At 39.8% G+C, this 20,231-nt stretch overlaps 1 protein-coding gene across 2 annotated transcripts in view; it reads right to left on the reverse strand.

Moving 5' to 3' along the window:
- UNC13C (unc-13 homolog C) overlaps nt 1–20,231 on the reverse strand; it is a 387,958-nt gene that overhangs the window by 337,577 nt on the left and 30,150 nt on the right. For both annotated transcript variants that reach the window (XM_077828069.1, XM_077828068.1), the window contains exons 2-3: nt 6,830–6,852; nt 6,220–6,284 (exon numbers count right to left, since the gene is read on the reverse strand). In XM_077828069.1, the coding sequence (XP_077684195.1) occupies nt 6,220–6,284; nt 6,830–6,852 (88 nt within the window). The remainder of the gene's footprint in view (nt 1–6,219; nt 6,285–6,829; nt 6,853–20,231) is intronic.

Raw genomic sequence — 20,231 nt, forward strand, 5'->3', positions numbered from 1 at the left:
ACTGAAATATTTCCATCCTGAAGAGTATGAATTAAGAAATATGACTCTCATCAGCATAAATCCTCATGCACTGAGACAAGGATACACCTAACACTTGTAAAGAACAGACTTTAAAGATCACCCTAACATCTATCATCATATTTTTAATCCTGGGATAGCTCTGTTGAAAACTGCCTTTAACAGTTAATATATACTGAACTAGATTGCACATGATGCACTTTTCGTTCAGAAAAACAAGAAAATACTGAATTAAATAGCTAAATTATCAGTGCCAACATACAGAATGCAGTTGCCAAGTCTAACAAAGAAGCATCAATATTTGTGTGTGTGACCATGGACCATTAAACACTATGTTCATCAGAGGAGCTGTGCATATGACATAAGAACATAAAAATGGCCATACTGGTTGAGGCCAGTGGTCCATCTGGCCCAGTATGCTGTCTTCATCAGTGGTCAATGCCTGATGCTTCAGAGGGAATAAATAGAACAGGGCAATTATCAAGTGATCTATCCCTTGTCTTCCAGTCCTAGCATCAGTCACAGGTGTAGGGACACCGAGAGCATGGGATTGCATCCCTGACATAGAAAGAACAGCACTCAATCTTCTGGTCCAAAAAAATAAAGGTTTTGAATATCTGAGACAGAATAGAAACTTCAAGTGATATTCTTTATCGGTTTCATAGTTTAATAGAATTTAAGGCCAGAAGGGGCCATTAGATCATCTAGTCTGACCTTCTTTATAGCACAGGCTGTGTTAGTTCACTTGGTATAGATGCTTGATTCTATGGATTTTTCCATGCCTTCCAATATTTCTATTGGAGCTGTTACCACAATGGAAATCAAATAAGTTAAAGATTCACTGTATTCAAGATGTCATCTAAGAAAAGGTAAATGTATAAACGTCTGTGCATTGCTCCATCTGTGCACCATTGCCAAACTCCAAAATGGATTAGGCCAAACTGTAAAATGATCATTCTCTGACATCCTTGCCATCAGGCACCCAGGTGAAACCAAAGACAGCATCTCTCCAGAAAAGAATCAAACAGAAACTACACTCGATATGCATGAACAATTTAAACAAAAAATCCAGCAGATGCTCCTTTTATCCGCTATCCCCAAATGTAATTTACACAAGTACCGATTCAGGAAGGATGTTCTTTGTGAATTAGCATTTCCACATCAGCAAAATATCTTCCAAAAAAGTAAATTTAAGAAGTATTTGAGGAGATTTGAGGAGATATTACTGAAAAGTATGATCAGTGAAGAAATGTCACAGGCCTATGGGTAGGTAAGGGGGCAAACAGCAAAATAGTCACCCCCCCTTCCCATGGACTGGCAAATAACTTTCTGCTTTGTTGTACATGAAATTCAGAGCAAGTACCCACAGCATCTCTAACACAAACAAATTCCCATGCTCCATACATAGAAGCATATACAAATCAAGAATAAACAACTTTATGGACACAGGAGATACATATACTCAATTAAAATAATGAAAATAAATCTCTGCAGTGCAGGATGCTAGCAGAATTTTAAAAACATATAATAGGATATTCTTTTGGCCCAAATGAGCAATAGAAATAAAAGAACAACTCACATCCTTCATATGCAAGGAACAAGGGAAACATTCACATTAGAATAATACCACAAACCCTGAGAAAGGCCAAAACCTAAGAACTCCCACAGTATTTCCACATTGCTTTGTAAATGAGAGCTTGGGAAATACTTCAGGAAAGTATTCAAAACACATCATTTCAAACCAAAACATTTGACAGTATTCACAACCACTTACATTTGTTTTCTGTGAACATTCAGTACAATAGGTAGGTTGTTCCGAAGGATATTTGTGAAAAGCAAAAGTCTTGAATATTTGTGTGACTGTGATTGTGCAAGTATGTGTGTTTGCATCTCCACCTTAAAATCTCCAATTTCCCATTCTGTTCATAAAAGTTTCAGCCATCCAATCAAGGAGCAGAAACAATACCATGTGAGCTATATAATCACTCATATACCACAACAAACAGCAAATAGCTGAAGACCAAATAGTTCATGAACATCCCTTAGGATGAAGTACATTTGTATATGTTTGTCCAACACTTTTGAATCATTAACACATTTGTTAAATCAATGTCAGATAAAAAATTCACAAACCCCAAAGAACGGCTACATTCATGGAATAAATTATTTGCTATGAATAGTTCTTCCATCTGCACTGATAAGTGAAAGCATGATTCCAATTGATGGGTGCAGAGGTGAATATTTAAGAGGAGGGGAACATGCAAAACAAAAAAGCCAGCACTGCTTCTCAAAATTAACACTTTAGTATCAGGAACTGTGAATTTTCAAAGTTGTTAAGACTTATTTATTAATCCATATAATACTTATCCATTAGCTGACGCATACAAATGGTTAATAGATGACTCTTCAGAAGTGATGAATGCTACGGAGATGAACTACATAGACTAGATTCAAAGGAGGTCAACAGTGGGAAAAGATGATCACTTTTAAAGTTAAAGTTAATCAAAGAAGTGCCGTACATCAGCATAATCCAAATCTTCTGGGCATGCTTTGCAGTTAAGTGGCACCTGAATGATTCATAGCACTATTCAAAATGGTGAAAGACCTACTTCATAACCAAAGGAAGTTATACTGTATCAGTAAACAAAAAAATTGCCTTCCAACAAGTAATGAAGGTGCATAAGATAAAGGAGCCAGGGAAAAAAATATACAAAGTATGCAAATTTAGGCACAGATCCTACAAACCCTCATATGTATCTTTAATCTTGTACATAAGCAATTCCATTGGCTTCAGTGGGACCACTCACATGCAGAAAACTAAGCCCATGTGTGTCTGCAGGATCAGTGCCAAAGAAGAGAAAATGAAGAGAATTAGAAATTAACTTCAGTTTTATTAAAGTATATTTTATAAATATATTAGTTATGTACTTATAACATTTCAGATATGATATTAATATGGATGAGAAATAAGGGGCTACAAACACAGAAGTTTCTGAACTGCAAATCCTAAGAAACTGTACTTGTTTCAGAGAGATGCTAACTACACATTTAGTTATAAGTACGGTAACATATCTATTGATTAAAATTACTTATTTTGGGATCCCAGCCACATCCCATCAGCATTATTTATTATATTTGGCATTGAGTATACTAATAATGACCAAGAAAATGTTTGGGAAATTCACTAACAATTTCGCTGCTCAGGCATTATTCATGATTATCCATTTCATGTCCTAAGAATAAACAAAGTAACACTGATGATAAACAATGCTGAAATCTTTGTGTGGCTGATTTTCACTTATTCTAAGGTCAACCAACTATCATGTGATACTCCAGCAAAACCCTGTCCATTATTGTTCAATTAATTACAACTTCAGAAAGCAAAGTAAACTCAAAACCTCTAAATGGGTGGGGTGAGTGCATGCAGGTATGTCACATGCCCGCTTCTGTGTTCTGATGTACACAATGACACAATTTACTACAATCCTACTGTTTTCTTTTTATTCTAACCTCTTGATGACAGCACATCTACTCAATGAAGGGTCTACTACAAGAGTTACATTAACACAGGCATACTGGTGAATAATTCCATTTATGGTGAATATTTTCATGGATAATTAATTCATTATGGAATAATCTTTAGGATAAATATTAGGTCACTGATATGTCAACAGGAAAAAAGTTGTTTCAGATAATACTGTTCCCATTCAGAAAAAACAATCAGTATACTTTCAGATATGGTAAACATGAGGGAGGTTTTGTGCATATCGAAGTCAGGATGAGGCAACTGGAACAAACAAACAAACATCACAGCACTGAAGTATAGGCCCAGATACTAGACAAAGTATTATTTTAGTCATCAAACAATCCAGTCCAGATCTGCTCACACCACCCACCAAAAACCAAGATATATATGATATGAAAGAAATTGGTAGAATTTGACCACACACACACACACATCTAGAAAACGATGGGAGTTTTCTCAATCTGTTTAAGTATGAATTTTTTCCAGATGGAACTGCAAAACTAATATCAGCCAAAACTCAAAATATATGATCACTCTTCCAGTTTTATTTCTGAGTGGTACCTCAGTGAGCATCAATAAGCTCCAAAAGTACAAACAGATCAAGGCCCTACTATAGTTCCATTAACACAGGTAAAATTAGATACAGCCTAAAAGAAAACAGAATCCAGATGGTGAATCCAGAAGGCTGTCCAACACTCAAAATACTGCTGAGAATAAAGAAACAAATGAATTAAATCTCTCTAAAAGTCCAGTATAGCAAACGTTTATGAGCCTCGTGTTTATTGAAAGTCTGGTGCCATATGATTTGTTTGGTCAATAGTTTTGTGGCCTCTGCAATAGAAATCTTTCCTCTGAAACAATTCATTTTTATAAGATTTTAGTATCTTGGCATTTTTGTCAACTACTGTAAATACATCAGTCCTCTGCTGCGAAATAATGAAGCTGAAAATTGTGCAATAATTGCACAGACTGATTTTTTCAACATTGTCCACACAAAAATTGAGCATCTCCAAATTGTTACATGTTGGGAACTTCCAAGATACTTTGACTCCCCACGCACACCAGGCCTAAGTTCTTTGAGCACTGCCAACAAATCGGCTAAATCTTCTGGCTAGTGACCTATCGGATGATTTGTCAACCTACTGAGCTCTGGAACTGGAGATGGTATCTAGAAGCAGGGTCATTGTGGACAGAGATCTGGGCATGCTAAACTAGTCTCCACCTTTGAGGTACCCTGGGGTCTTCCATAGCCAATGTCGTGCGAGGCCACTGGACTGAGACAGACTTTGTGTCAAAAGCAAAAGTCTCATCAGTTAAGTACTGCTTCTAGCTCCTGCAGAATTTCAGAGAGAGGGGAGGAGCCAGTGCAGGAGAGCACTGGAAAGCCCTATCTGAGAAGCAGGATGTTTTGGCATGATAGATTAGATTAGATTAGATAAAATAGATAGAATGATGCTGATTAGGAGATACGGTCCTGACAAAATCTTAGCTCTCACCTGTTATCAATCAACTTAAATATATCATAATTTCCTTCAAATAAACTAAATTAATTGTCCTTGATATTTCTCTCTCTTAAAATCATTTGTATTTTTAAACATTCACTACTATTTTTTGTTGTCTTGGTGGAATTATTACCACCCCAAAAGAAAAAACTTCTAAAGTATGATAAAGGAATTACCGAACCCACTCAAAGTTAGATGATGCTCATTTATCTGTACAGAATTGTCTAGCAACAATAATAAAGTAAACTAAATAAAATGAACTACTGTAGTTAAGTATTACTGTAATTATTTCTTTTACAGCATTCTGAGAAATACATTAAACAAATGAACTGAAGTTCAATTATTCCCGTGTATCCAGAAAAGAGGGCAGAGGAAATTGAGGTGAAAAATAATGGTATCTAGGCTACCTTATATAGTATATAGTTTAACTCACAGAAGACCAAAGGGAAACATTTAAAGTAAATTAGCTAATTTTTGTCTCAGTATCTTAAATCTGAAGCAGAATGTTACCATGGAAAACTCTTCCTGCCCACACTAGCAGGAGAACAATGTATAATTCTTGATAGTTTGAAGTGTATAGCTGATATACAGCATCCATATGCTTTCGCAGTGAAATTACCTTTTTTAAAGAAAAGGTATGCAACTCAAAGTGAAGAATGGGATTCAGAACAGAAGGAAAAGGAGAAGGAAGTCCCTAGACTGGAATTTCAGATGACTCCAGCAAGAATAAAATAGCCTTAAATGTATAAGCTGCTATGTTCATTTTCTTCAGCAACAAGACAACACACTTTTCCTGTCATTTTCTTGATCTCGAATATTAGAAGCATATTGCAAAGCCAGTCAGTTTCCTAAAATGCAGATTTAAGACTGAAATATACTCTATGGCTTTGTAAAGAACATTTGATATATAAAGATTTAAAATAACAGATTTTTTTTATTCTTGGTGAACTTGTCCAGCTGAACATTTCATCAATTTCTTTTGGTCTTGGAGGACTTATGGAAAAAGATATAGGACAGTGAAATCTGTTAGTTCATATTCTTGTTACAATGCAAAAAGTTCAATTTTCTCAGAACATTTGAACACAATTATAAACTTCAAAGAGTGATATTAAGAATAATATTAAGAAACAGAGTTGCATATATAACAAAGTGCATGGTCATAACTGTACTTACCCACCAAATGCCTGGATTGCATAAAACTTGGAAGCATCCAAAGAACTTCCACTTACTATTCGAGCCTTTAATGAAGAATAAAAAAAAGCTTAATTACTCAATTTCTGCCAAGAGATTTTGGATAGAATTCAACTGTATTGTACATATAACACCTAATATGAAAAATGTCAAGCAGGGTCAGCTCCAGGCCAAAGCTACATTAATTTTTGCTTTGAAATACATGTGATTAGCATTCAGCATTTAGTGAAAAACACTGGTAAAACCCCGGAGAAGAGATCAGATATTGCCTCCCAAATATCGCTGCCCTTTAAATCCCAGAGTATGTGCAGTGTAGATGATAACTAGTCAGAGGCAAAAATCCAGACACCATGTTTGACAGTAGCAGACCCCTGTGTTGGCAACTATGATTTTATAAGATAAGCACAACAGTGAGGCTATCCTGTTTATAAATGCAACACATTTGGAATACACTCAAAGGAGAACAAAAGAATGGAAAGCTGGGAAACATGCACATTTCACAACTAAAATGAAGGAACCAAACAGATCAAATAAGTCACAAACAAACATCAACAAAATACACAACCCCTTAAGGAAATATGTGATTTTAAACCTTTTCATCCACAGAACTGCTATCTGAAAGAGAACCAGGAAGAGGGGGAATAAAGGTTAGATAAAACAGTCTCCAAGAAAATGTGTAAAGTTATGAAAAAAATCTTACAATTCTAGCTTGCTAAAGTAGAAATGAAAGGAACAACAGAAGCTGAGTAACATATATGTTTAGTTTTCTTTAATGTGATTGCTATGACCGTATACTTTGACAAGTGCAAAGATGTTTTAATATATAATGAACCACAGCTACTCACACAAGACTTTTTAGTCGTTAAAGATGTTTATGGTTATTTTATAAACTAGCACTTAATGATGTTCAAATCTAATGTCCAGCTCTGATACATTTACTAATACTAATGAATGAAAAGGTATTTTATTAAGGTAGTACAGAATGTTCATAAAAAGTGGTGATTTCGGATGTAGACTAAGGCTTTGTTCGCAAAGAAAAATAAAATTGCTCTTCAGTCATTTAATGGATATATTAAAATTATTATATTCTAACTATTCTGTTCTACCATGCAGACACAGGAAACTAAAAAAGAAGGCCAATAATCACGATCATAATTTAATTGTGTGCTTTTTAAATGTATTATATATTATACAATCAGTTTCATAGTCATACAGTACTTTTCATGTCCACTATCAGATATAAAAATTTACGATGGAAAATGTATGTTTATTTCATTTTTTCAAATATTTAAAATGCTTATCGTTTCCTTGTACTAAATTATGTATATCACATCTTTCCATCAATAAGTTTCTCTTTCACACGCACAAAGTTTGCATTATGTATTTTGTAGATATAAATTTGCATTGTTATAATTGTCACCTTCACAAACTTTGCATTGTTTTTTGCAAGGAGTATGCACGTTTTATACGTGCTCTCTGAATCATTTGGATTTTTTCCTATAGGATAAGCACTGCTCAGCATACTTTCACTACAAAACTATCCCTCACATTTTAGACATATTCTATGTTTCAAAGCCAATATAGCTTCTACACAGTAGATCAAACTCAAATACATATAATGCGGATGTACTAGCACAGACAGTGTGGTAGCCACAGGAAGGTGCAATTAATCCCCATCCTGAAAACATGCCCATGCTTTGTTTTAAGTCCATTGGTTTAAATGGAACAACTAATGTGCTTAAAATTAAGCATGTGCTTAGGTACGTGCATGATGGAGGCCAAAGGCAGCCATGTCCGTCTAGTTGTTTAGATAGTCTAACCTGTCTGATTATGTTTGATTTTAACATTAAAATATGTTTGAGCCTGGTTAGTAGAGAGATGTGCCTGAGCCAAACCTGAATTCTCAGGAAGCTCAAGTCCAGATCCAAGGTTTGCAGCTCTTACCCATCTCTTGTTAGTAATTAGAGTCCACAGAACAAGGCTCTCTGGCACCATACTGCAGCTCCTATTTCCGCTCTCTCACATATTACAAGCAATCCTATCATAAAGCATGTGTACAAAGGGGGGGAATAGTAAAGGTTGCCATGGCACTCACCTCCAAATTTCTTGACTTTTGTACAGAAACAATGTACTTGCATGATCAATCAAATACACAAGACATCACTAAACAAGTGAAGAATATTAGCCACACGTAGCGGAGGTCTCAGGACGTCCACCCATCACAATGGTTTCCTTTATAACTACATGCTTGACTACAAACATACACAAGCAGTGTGTCTGAACCAAAGTTGACTCTTTATGCCAACTGTGAAAATGGCCATTTAACTCAACAATATGAACTGCCCTGCCGCTTCTCTCACTTCACATGCTCAGGTTTTTCAGAAGCACTGAGTTTTATTAGAAATTTCTTCTTGGATTACCATTTTAGTCCCAAAGTTATCTCACTCACCCAGATCATCTATAGAAATTAACACTCTTTGTTGTATTAATGAGATATTTGTATTTGTGAAAGATGTTTGATTGGCAGGCTGGGCATAGCTGACCTATCTTTTTCCATGTAGCTAGCAGTGCAGGAGGGGCTAGCAATGCAAAGTGCTTCACATTCCTCCCACTGATGAGACTCAACCTTAGATTTGAAGGTTAACCTTTGTGGGTGAGAGGGTGATAGTTCAGTGTTCGGCTTCTCTGGGGTTTGTTTGTTTTTTTTCCCCTAAAAAGTGTGCTAATTAATAGCAAGCACGGTGTGTGTGTTGTGATAGACACACTTATCCACCAGCAACTGTACTGAGACCACAGTTTGCTAGAGCTGTAGCCCACTGAATGTCTATCAGATAGTAAGTTTTCATCATTACCCATTAGGGCTAGACTTGCACTACTGACCTATTGTAAGGGTAATAAACTCCATAGCTCATTACCATTCTCTGAGGTATCCTGTCCTGCTGCATAGAAATGTTTGGATTTGGGCTCTAGAAGGGAAACTAAATCAATTTATTTACAGACAACTTTTCTTTAACATCCTCCCAAGCAACAGTGGTTTGTAAAGCAGAGCATACTAGCGAGTAAGCGGAGTCTATTTTAGGATATAACTGAAAGCTCCCTTCAGGGCCAATTATATTGGACTTCCCAGCAAGCCAGATGGGAAAACGAAAACAAGAAATGTGTTCTTTTAACTCAAGGCTAAATTTAAAAGCCCCCCAACAAAAAAGCTAATTCTTTTTAATTATAACAATAAGGTATCAGATCACTGGAAGCAGGAACTGTTCAGATAGCACACAATTACATTTTGTCCCAGTGGACAAAATCCTTATTTCTATTCAGAAACCAATTTTCACAGGACACACTTGGTTTTCCCTGTTATCATCTACAGAGCTATTTCCTGACACTGTAACCAATCTTTACTTTCTTAGGATAGAAGCTAAAGCATTTAATAGGATTATCATAACATCTTATTTATACCAGCCCTCCAATTTCTGTAGTATGCCCAATATTAAGAAGCAATTCTTATCCAATAGTCTAATTTAAATGGCTGATCTCAATGGCTAGGTTTCATTACTCATTCCCAATTCTGACAAGAGGGAAGCAGGGGGAGAAGTTAATAGATTATAAAAGCCAGAAGGGACAACTGTGATCTTCTAGTCTAGATTTTTTTTAAAAATTACACACACACACCCCCATGATTGTTGTGCACTTCAGGTTCATTAAGATTTTGACCACTGATTCGAAGGGGGGCAGGATGGAGACCCAAAGTTATAATTCTGTTGCAATCCATTTGCTACTAGAAATCAGGACCGGATCCTGCATTCCCTATGCATCTGAAACTCTCAGTAAAATCACTGCGAGCTTAAGTGCACAAGGAATGCAGAACTGATCCCCTAACTAATGCAAGTAATATTCTGCCTCAGTTCCTGGTTGCAGAAATCCATTGTGTAAATCAAATAAGAAGTATCTCAGTTTGAAGCAGATTTTAAATACATTATAATTTTTAAAAGTGCCAATAATATACAGATTTCAAACTTAACCATGAGACATATATTTACATGAAACCATTTAAATGGCTTTTGTAATTAGTTTGTTTTCTTCTTTTCATACAATATATTAAGCAGGATTATTTGTAATATGTATGGTTTTGCAAAAATTTTGAATTTAGATAGCAAAGTGGTCATTTTTAGCACCAGCAAATAGGTTCTTAAGTGATACTTATAGGATTGTATTATTTCTAAAAAAACCCACCATATTTTAAGTATCCACATTTATTCATCTCATAATTTTATGCAACAAAGAAAATGTCAGAAGGATAATTTGAAACAAATGATATATTTAGCATTTTATTTACAGACCACCTTCGACTCAGGTAAATTGTACTTTTGAGCAGATGAAAGACATTTAATTTTAAGGAACACAAGGAAATTAAAAGAAAGGAAAATCTGATTAATAGAAAATATAAGTAATTTATTCTTTGCAGTAATGTGATTTGACTTCAGTGGCATGGGCAGGGTTTAATTAGCTCCTGGGCAGCTGCCTGAATAGATTTCATGGCATATGTTTAAGGTGCAAGTGTTTATGGCAGGCCTTGGGAGAAATCACTTGAGCACTAAAGAGTCAAAACCACCTCAACTTATTTGGGGCAAGCAGTATATCTTTAGATTCATTATTTAAAAAAAAATATCTGTAGATAATGTGCAACCAGTTATCCTTGGACCTAGTAGATTAGAAAAACAAAAAAATTGTGGGCCTAATCATCAACTGGTGTAACCTGCCATAACTCCCTGCAACTCAATGGAGCTATGCCTTTTTACATCAGACGACAATCTGGCCTATCAAATAATATGCATTTAAAAAAAGAAAATAATTGGGCCCAATTCAATTTGCACTTGGCTGCAATAGTGCTATAATTAAGTAGGGGTTCATGTGTTCAAGATAAAGCTCAGAGATAATTTAAGTGTAAATAGAACAGAGGTAAATGGGGGGCATATCCTCCCACTGAGTGCAATATGTTTGCATGTCACTCCAAAGCAACATTCTCAAGAAAACCTGGAACACAAAAGCTCTTGGTCTCAGATGCCTGCAGTATGTTAAGATTGAGAACCAAAGTCAAACTTGCCAATAATTTGATTCTGACATGGACTTATGTTCAGTGATAAAACTCCATGCATTAGAGCTGCTCATGGGCACAGAGGGGAGGAGAAAGGGTCTTGGAAATACACTGTATTTAGCTGTTTTCCCATGTAAACAATAATGTTGTCTCAATAACTAAACCAAGGAAAAGATACCATCTGCCAAACAAACATACACTGAATATGCTTGATGAAATTCTTTGTTCCTAAAAATATTCTGTCCAGTGACTGGCTCCTGTGCAGATGGACAAGGGGTACGGGTGGTCCCCTGAGCACAAGAACTGCTCTGGGCTGGCACTGCCAACCCAAACCAATTTCGGAGAAAGTTCATAGACCTCCACCCTTTGTACTGGTCAGCAGAGCTCTTAGGGTAGACACATATGGTGGTGTGTTGAGAATGCACAGCCAGTTAGCACAGTTTGCAGAACCATTGGCCATTATCTTTGAAAACTCGTGGCGAACGGGGGAAGTCCTGGATGACTGGAAAAAGGCTAATGTAGTGCCAATCTTTAAAAAAGGGAAGGAGGAGGATCAGGCCAGTCAGCCTCACTTCAGTCCCCGGAAAAATCGTGGAGCAGGTCCTCAGAGAATCAATCCTGAAGCACTCAGAGGAGAGGAAAGTGATCAGGAACAGTCAGCATGGATTCACCAAGGGAAGAATCGCCTGACTAATCTAATCGCCTTCTATGATGAGATTACTGGTTCTGTGGATGAAGGGAAAGCAGTGGATGTATTATTTCTTGACTATAGCAAAGCTTTTGACACGGTCTCCCACAATATTCTTGTCAGCAAGTTAAAGAAGTATGGGCTGGATGAATGCACTATAAGGTGGGTAGAAAGTTGGCTAGGTTGTCAGGCTCAACTGGTAGTGATCAATGGCTCCATGTCTAGTTGGCAGCCGCTGTCAAGTGGAGTGCACCAGGGGTCAGTCCTGGGGCCGGTTTTGTTCAATATCTTCATAAATGATCTGGAGGATGGTGTGGATTGCACTCTCAGCAAATTTGCGGATGATACTAAACTGGGAGGAGTGGTAGATACGCTGGAGGGCAGGGATAGGATACAGAGGGACCTAGACAAATTGGAGGATTGGGCCAAAAGAAATCTGATGAGGTTCAATAAGGATAAGCGCAAGGTCCTGCACTTAGGAGGGAAGAACCCAATGCACAGCTACAGACTAGGGACCGAATGGCTAGGCAGCAGTTCTGCGGAAAAGGACCTAGGGGTGACAGTGGACGAGAAGCTGGATATGAGTCAGCAGTGTGCCCTTGTTGCCAAGAAGGCCAATGGCATTTTGGGATGTATAAGTAGGGGCATAGCGAGCAGATCGAGGGACGTGATCGTCCCCCTCTATTCAACATTGGTGAGGCCTCATCTGGAGTACTGTGTCCAGTTTTGGGCCCCACACTACAAGAAGGATGTGGATAAATTGGAAAGAGTCCAGCGAAGGGCAACAAAAATTATTAGGGGTCTGGAACGCATGACTTATGAGGAGAGGCTGAGGGAACTGGGATTGTTTAGTCTGCAGAAGAGAAGAATGAGGGGGGATTTGATAGCTACTTTCAACTACCTGAGAGGTGGTTCCAGAGAGGATGGTTCTAGACTATTCTCAGTGGTGGAAGAGGACAGGACAAGGAGTAATGGTCTCAAGTTGCAGTGGGGGAGGTTTAGGTTGGATATTAGGAAAAACTTTTTCACTAGGAGGGTGGTGAAACACTGGAATGCGTTGCCTAGGGAGGTGGTGGAATCTCCTTCTTTAGAAGTTTTTAAGGTCAGGCTTGACAAAGCCCTGGCTGGGATGATTTAATTGGGGATTGGTCCTGCTTTTGAGCAGGGGGTTGGACTAGATGACCTCCTGAGGTCCCTTCCAACCCTGATATTCTATGATTCTATGACCTTGCAAGCACTGGACTTGTCTTTGAGCACGTGAGAGACATAAGGTGTGTAGTAGCAGGAATCCAGGATTTCCCCCAAAGTGACTAAAAATTTATATAACACAATGTATGAAGTGACTGATTTGCACATGAGAAGGGGAAAATAAAGCTTTTGTATCCTTTATAGCAGGGGTTCTCAACCTTTTTCTTTCTGAGGCCCCCCTCCCCCAATATGCTATAAAAACTCCACGGCCCACCTGTGCCACAACAACTGTTTTCCTGCATATAAAACCAAGGACCAGCATTAGGAGGTAGCAAGCAGGGCTACTGCCTGGGGCCCCACACCACAGGGGACCCCATGAAGCTAAATTGCTCAGGCTTCAGCTTTAGCCCCTAGTGGCAGGGCTCAGAACCCCTGGCTTCAGCCCTATGCATTGGGGCTTTCGCTTTCTGCTCTGGGCCCCAACAAGTCTAATACCAGCCCTGCTTGGTGAACCCTCTGAAACCTGCTCATGGCCCCCCAAAGGGTCCCAGACCCCTCGTTGAGAACCACTGCTTTACAGATAAGTCTCTATGAATTTACAGGCTGAAACTAAAAGCTGTCTAGAGACATTACTCTAAAAACCTACAGAATTTAATAGAGTGGTTTCCTTTCATAGATTTTTGTAGAGCCATTCTACAGAATTCTATATTCTTCTGCTATATAAATCTCTGTGGATATAATTCTCGGCTAGGTTACATGGGTCAGATTGTAACCTATGCCTCTTAGGGTAGGTCTACACATATGGTGGTGTGTTGAGAATGCACACCCAGTTAGCACAGTTATAAATAGCAGTGTAGACAGTGAAGCACGGATTACGCGAGTGCCCTATCCTGACCCCTAAGGTACATACCTCACACAGTCCTCTACGCCCCCAAGCAGTGCCTCCCACATCTACACTGCTAGTCTTAGCAGTGTGGGGTCTCTCTGCCTTACCCTGGCCAGAGACTTTTCCCCCACCGCAGTGAAAGACTCCGACAAGGGTAGGCAGTGGTGAAAGGCTTTGGCAGCAGAGGTGGAGCAGGAAGTGGAAGAGGCTGGACCACCACGGCCCAGGTGTCCGGCAATGGGTCAGTGGCGGCTGCGCCAGAGGAGGCTTAGCCTAAGTTATGGTTCCCATATAGGCTACAGTGCTGTCCAGAATATCTGCAGGACTGTGTACTGTTGCCTTGCCCTCAACATGCCCCTAGTGGCCCCAATACACAGCCAAAGCTAGGGATTGTGAAGGGGTTCTCCAGAGGCTGCCCTGTGACTGTCTTCCACAGCACCTGCACTGGAAGAATTCTCCCTTCTCTTCCTTGCAGATATAGGGTTTCGGGCCCCCTTTATGTGGCATAAAGGGTCTGGACTGGAGATGAGGCACATCATTCTGTATTCCATTCTATGGAACTTTCCCATAAGGCAGGGAGTCTGGAGTATCCTCCAGGGCATATTTTTTTTAATCTATACAAAAGTTCAAAAGCTCTTCTCTCTCAAAGTATTTTTATGAGCCAGATATAAAAGTTTCCCTGGCAGGCATGACTTGGCAGAGAAGGGGATGAGCCCTTCCTGAAATTCACTTTGCTTGCCTTTAAATTCAAACAGTGTTCATATTAGATAGGTATTATAAGCAAGGAGCCAAAATCGGACATGGGGCTGTATCACACATGGCTGGGCCTTAAGAAACTGAACAAATCCTCAACCCGATGTTTAACCTAATACAGGCAGAAAGCAAAGATGTCCCTGGAAGGAAAACAAGTCATACTATTTCAAATGATAGGCTTGTCAACACGGAGAGTTAGTGCGTGCTATGCTGGGATGTAAATCTACCTCACAGTAGTTTTCCATGCACAAACTGGCCACATGGACCCCTCTACCACACACTAAAATTTCCCTACGGTGCACTTTGAACTGCTCTGATCTGATACAGAGATAGATAAAAGTTCACTAGAGAACTTTTAGTGCGTGGTAGCAGGGTCCACATGACCAAATAACATGCAGCACGCTTGTGCACGGTCGATTTAAACCTCAGCTTGCCACGCACTAACTCTCCATCTAGACAAGCCCACAGTGTCCACCCTGCAGATATATCAGAGAAAAAGAAAATATTTGTGAACCCAGACTAATGAAGTAGATAGTAACCAAGATAACTACAGAATCTGGAGTACTTCTACACCAGGAGAAAACCAATCATATAACTACGTTATCAGAACATACGGTGTAGTTCTTTGTTTTCCCTGTGCCCAGCCAAAGCTGGGACTTAGATGAAAGTGACCTGGCTGAACCTTAATCCAGATAAAACAGATGATGCTAGTTGGTTAACAGAAGGATCTTGTGGGCATGGCAGGGATGGTTTTTGGCATCTGAAGTGAGGGGATTTGTTAAACCTTCATCTAATAGGTTCACTGTTTGGGCATGCTTTCAGCTCCCTGGCTGATCCAAAATGCCATGAATGGCCACAAGTACCTCTGCCATAGGTCTCATATGGCAACTGTGATTTTGGATCTGGAGCTTGGCACAGTTCTTCATACCTTTGTGACTTCCAAATTGGATTTCTGCAATGCTTTCTACATAGGAGGAACACTGATGATTGCTCAGAGTTTACAGCCAGTCCAGAATGTGGCTTCCCATCTGCTTGCTAGTGTTTATTTCAGGGAACATATAAACTAGTACCCTGACAACTTCTGAGTTGAGTTCAAGGTGCTGAATTGGATCTATAAACTAGTCTACAATTCCCGCTTTCCCTGCAAGCCTCAGTGTCAGCTGAAATCAGCCAGGGTTCTTGAACTAACAGTCCCTGGACTGAATGTCCAGAGACTCGAGTCAGAGCATTCTCAGCAGAGGATCCCATGCTGCAATTTGCATATTCCACTGGCCTAATGGAATCTGAGTTTGTTGACCATTACAGCCCACACCTTTTCTCTGGGCTTTGCCTGAAAGGAGTTATTTTTCTTTTATTGTACTTAATATTTTGGGAACTCGTGAGCGGGGCGGAGTATTTTAAAAAGCTTTTAAAGTTACATACTATGTATGCCCAGAGATATTGTATCAAGTACACTTTATATATTTAAAATTAATACACAAAGTTTATGTTTCTGATTCACCACTGTTTTATTCCAATTCTACACTGATGTAATTCATTGATTTCATAAAACTAATGGTGAATCAGGCCCTAAGCATACACCAGCAGCTATTTAGCGTAACTATCATAACCTGGGCATTGCCCACATTTGTCCATGCTTTGGACTGTCATTGTATCTCTTGAAATAATTTTCCTATTTCTTTTCGATTGTTTGCTGCCTAGAAGACTCCTCACTGGAGAAGTGTCTACCTGTACAATTAATGCCAATTCCACTTCTTTATTTATCAAATTATGCTTGCAGTACAGATGGCTAGCTTGACTCTTTCTAACCCACTGCATGTGTTGGGATTCACAGTATACTCTCTGTGATAGAGCTATTGCATGATTGTCACTAAACATTGCACAAACACTAATCTGTTAATGATTTCCTTGCACAAAGGAACCCACTGGAGGGGAAAATCTCCTCCAGATAATCCACAGATCTAATCTTAGAGTATGTCTACTTGGCACTATAAACCCAAGGTTCCAACTCAGCCTGAAGCCTAACCCCTCACTTCTATCTACACACAAATTGGGTTAACTAAGCACTTGGATCCAGTGTTCCAGAACCGCATGGGGGTGCAGGGTTTACGGCAGAGTCAAGCCAGGATCCAGGGTTCAAGCTCTGTTGGTTTGCAAAGTAGACACAACCTCACTCGACCTCGTACTCTGGGAGTCCACCAAAAGTATCCCATAAGTCTACAGACCAACTTCTGTTGTCCTCTGGACAGTTAAGTTTTTCTACATTGCACCACAAACAAAGAGGTAGGGGAGCCACATTTTGGGGAAAGTGATAGAAAGTCTGGGATATGGATGGTGAATGGACTCAGGCCCGGATAATACAGTGTAGATGCTGGAAGCCTCAGGCTGGGACTCAGGATTCAACAATTCCTCACCTGGGGTTATAAATGAGTGTTAACACTCAAACTCTAGGCTAACAAACCCAGGGTCTTCGAATTCAAGTTCTATTAACCATGGGCTGACATTGCAGTGTAGACATATCCTGAGATTCAGCCAAAATATTCCCTTATGGGGAGAGGTCTAAAGTCCTGCAGCAGAGGCAGATTGACTGGCCTGCTTATCCCATGGAGCCTGATGATCCATAGCACATCTTTCAGTTTCTCCACTCAGTGAACCAGTGCCAAGGTATTATCCGGTCTCCCTTCCCCTTCCAGCTCTATTGGAAGCAGCTCTGCTGTGCAATATCCCATTTGCCAAGAGTGAGTACAGAGTGAGTACAGAGTGAAAGCTAATGCTGATAAGCATTAACTTTCATGTGGCTATCCATGTGGCCATCTGCTTGATTCGGACAGAAGTTTGCCATTAAGTACCGGTGCTCCCTGACCATGTTGCCTGAATACCTGTCGAGCCTGGACTGCCTGGAGTTGATGTGGATGAGTTTGCATTGGCTCAATGGAGGAAGAGAAACATGCTGTTGTCATTCTGCTTCCCACTTGCACCTCTGTTTCATAGGCTCAGGAAAATGTATGCCCTTTTTTTACTTGGTACTCCCTCCCACCCCACACATACTTAAAACACTACAGTGACACAGTGCTTCAGTGTAGGCACTACTGATGCCGACGGGAGGTATTCTGCCATTGGCGTAGGTAATTCACCCCCCCCCCATCGAAGAGGAGGTAACTAGGTCAACGGAAGAATTCTTTCATTGATTTAGAGCTTGCTTATACTTGAAACACCATAGTGGCACAGCTGCAGCACTGTGGTGTAGACATTACCTACACCGACAGGAGGGACTCTCCCATCAATGTAGGTAATCCACCTTCCCGAGAGGTGGTAGCTAGGTCGACAAAGAATTCTTCCATCAATCTAGCACTGTCTACATGAGGATTTATGTTGGCTTAACTATACTGCACTGTGAATTTTTCACATCCCTGAGGGACGTCGTTAAACCAACCTTATTTTCTAGTGTAGACCAGGCTCAGAAGAGGCAGAGGAGAAGAGGCTGAGGTCTAGATTAGAGTAAATTTTAAAGGTGTGATGATAGATCACGTTATTGAGCTAGACCTAATGAACACTTTCTAAAGCACTCGTCAAGACAAAACAGTTCTACTTTGGCAAGTGTTAAAATGCTTGAATTAAAGCCTAAAGGGAAGCAGTAGGTCTTGCTTTGACATAAATTTTAGAAGGCGTTAATTAGATTGAGCTTGGTAACTGGGCCTAATATCACACCTTTACAAGGCTGTGGATGGTCAGGAGAAAAGGACTTAATTGACCCTTAAATTTAAATATTTCAATTGAATGTTCTGATATTTTACAGGGAGGAACTAGACAGATCAGAGTTACATTTCAAACTGTTAAACAATGTTAATGTGATTTAAACATTTACATAACAACAAATCTGTTTTTAATACTGGTACTTCTTCCATGAGGAATCCATGGATAGTCTTTATTCCCTTTCATCTGTAAGGGATCATCACTCAACACCTGGCATTCTAGGCCAGAGCTCTTGTACTTTAAAAAAATATTCTATTACTAAAAATGTATGGTCCCTGCAGTCATCTCACTTATTTCAGTCTCAAAGAAACAAACGTTCTGTGACGCAGGTGCACTTTGTTACTTACAGCTGAATGGGGAACACTCAAGGCATAGAGAGTGATGCAGTTTAACAGTACAAGATAGTTTTAATACTATTTTAACACTAGATTGCCTGGGTCATCGTGGCTCTGAAATGGAAATGGTCCTTGAAATTCAGCCACACAATCCTCAATATTGCAGACTTTATCATCTAGGCATTTTACCAAGCAAGAACATTCACAATCCCTAAGAAAAAGCTTAGTAGTTAACCACAAAGATGTCCAGTGGAGTGTGAGTATAGATGTGCTTTTGCTTCTAAGAGGTTATCAAATTATTTGCTTATGGCCTGGTAGCCTGCCAAAATGTAGGACCCACATAACGAGGAATGCCTTTATGCAGTTGTTCCAGCTATATGTATAACTGTAAATAGCAACACTTTAGACCAGGGATTCTCATACTTTTTCTTTCTGAGGCCCCTCCAACATGCTATAAAAACTCCACAGCCCACCTGTGCCACAACAACTGGTTTTCTGCATGTAAAAGCCAGAGCTGGCATTAAGGGATAGCAAGCCAGGCAATTGCCTGGGTCCCATGCCACAGGGGGCCCCGTGAAGTTAAGTTGCTCAGGGCCCTGGGCTTCAGCCCCATGCGGTAGGGCTTCAGCTTAGTACCCTGGGCCCCAGAGAGCCTGCTTGACGGGCCCCCTGAAATCTGCTCCCCAGGTGGCTCTGCATCCCTGGTTGAGAACCACTGTAAAGTTTAGACAGATGTTAGAAATATGTATAATAAGCACACACATTCTGAACATTGCAATTCAGCAGCCATAGAGAGGAAATGAATAGCCCATATCATTTCTTTGCTTCTTTCATTAAGGGTATGTCTATACTACCCACTGGATTGGCGGGCAGTGATCGACCCCCGAGAGCTCTCCTGTCGACTCCTGTACTCCACCGCCGTGAGAGGTGCAGGCGGAGTCGATGGGGGAACAGCAGCAGTCGACTCACCACAGTGAGTAGATCTAAGTACGGCAACTTCAGTGACGTTATTCACATAGCTGAAGTTGCGTAACTTAGATCGAATCCCCTCACCACAGTGCAGATCAGGCCTCAGAATGAATGTATAGCTACAAAAAGTATATAGTAAAAATAAGTGGTTTATTTGTGAATTTTTCAGCTAGGAGATCCATTCTCCCCTTGATGCCTAAATTATTCCCTTTACAATTGTGGACTGGCTAGCTCAGCCAGTTACAGCCTGGTGATAATAGTATTCAAGTCATGGGTTTGATCCCAGGCAGAGCACTTGGGGTCAGATTTACAAAGGCGTTTACGAGCATA

The sequence above is a fragment of the Eretmochelys imbricata genome, chromosome 10, assembly GCF_965152235.1.
Source record: "Eretmochelys imbricata isolate rEreImb1 chromosome 10, rEreImb1.hap1, whole genome shotgun sequence".
In the NCBI taxonomy this organism is placed as follows: Eukaryota; Metazoa; Chordata; order Testudines; family Cheloniidae; genus Eretmochelys; species Eretmochelys imbricata.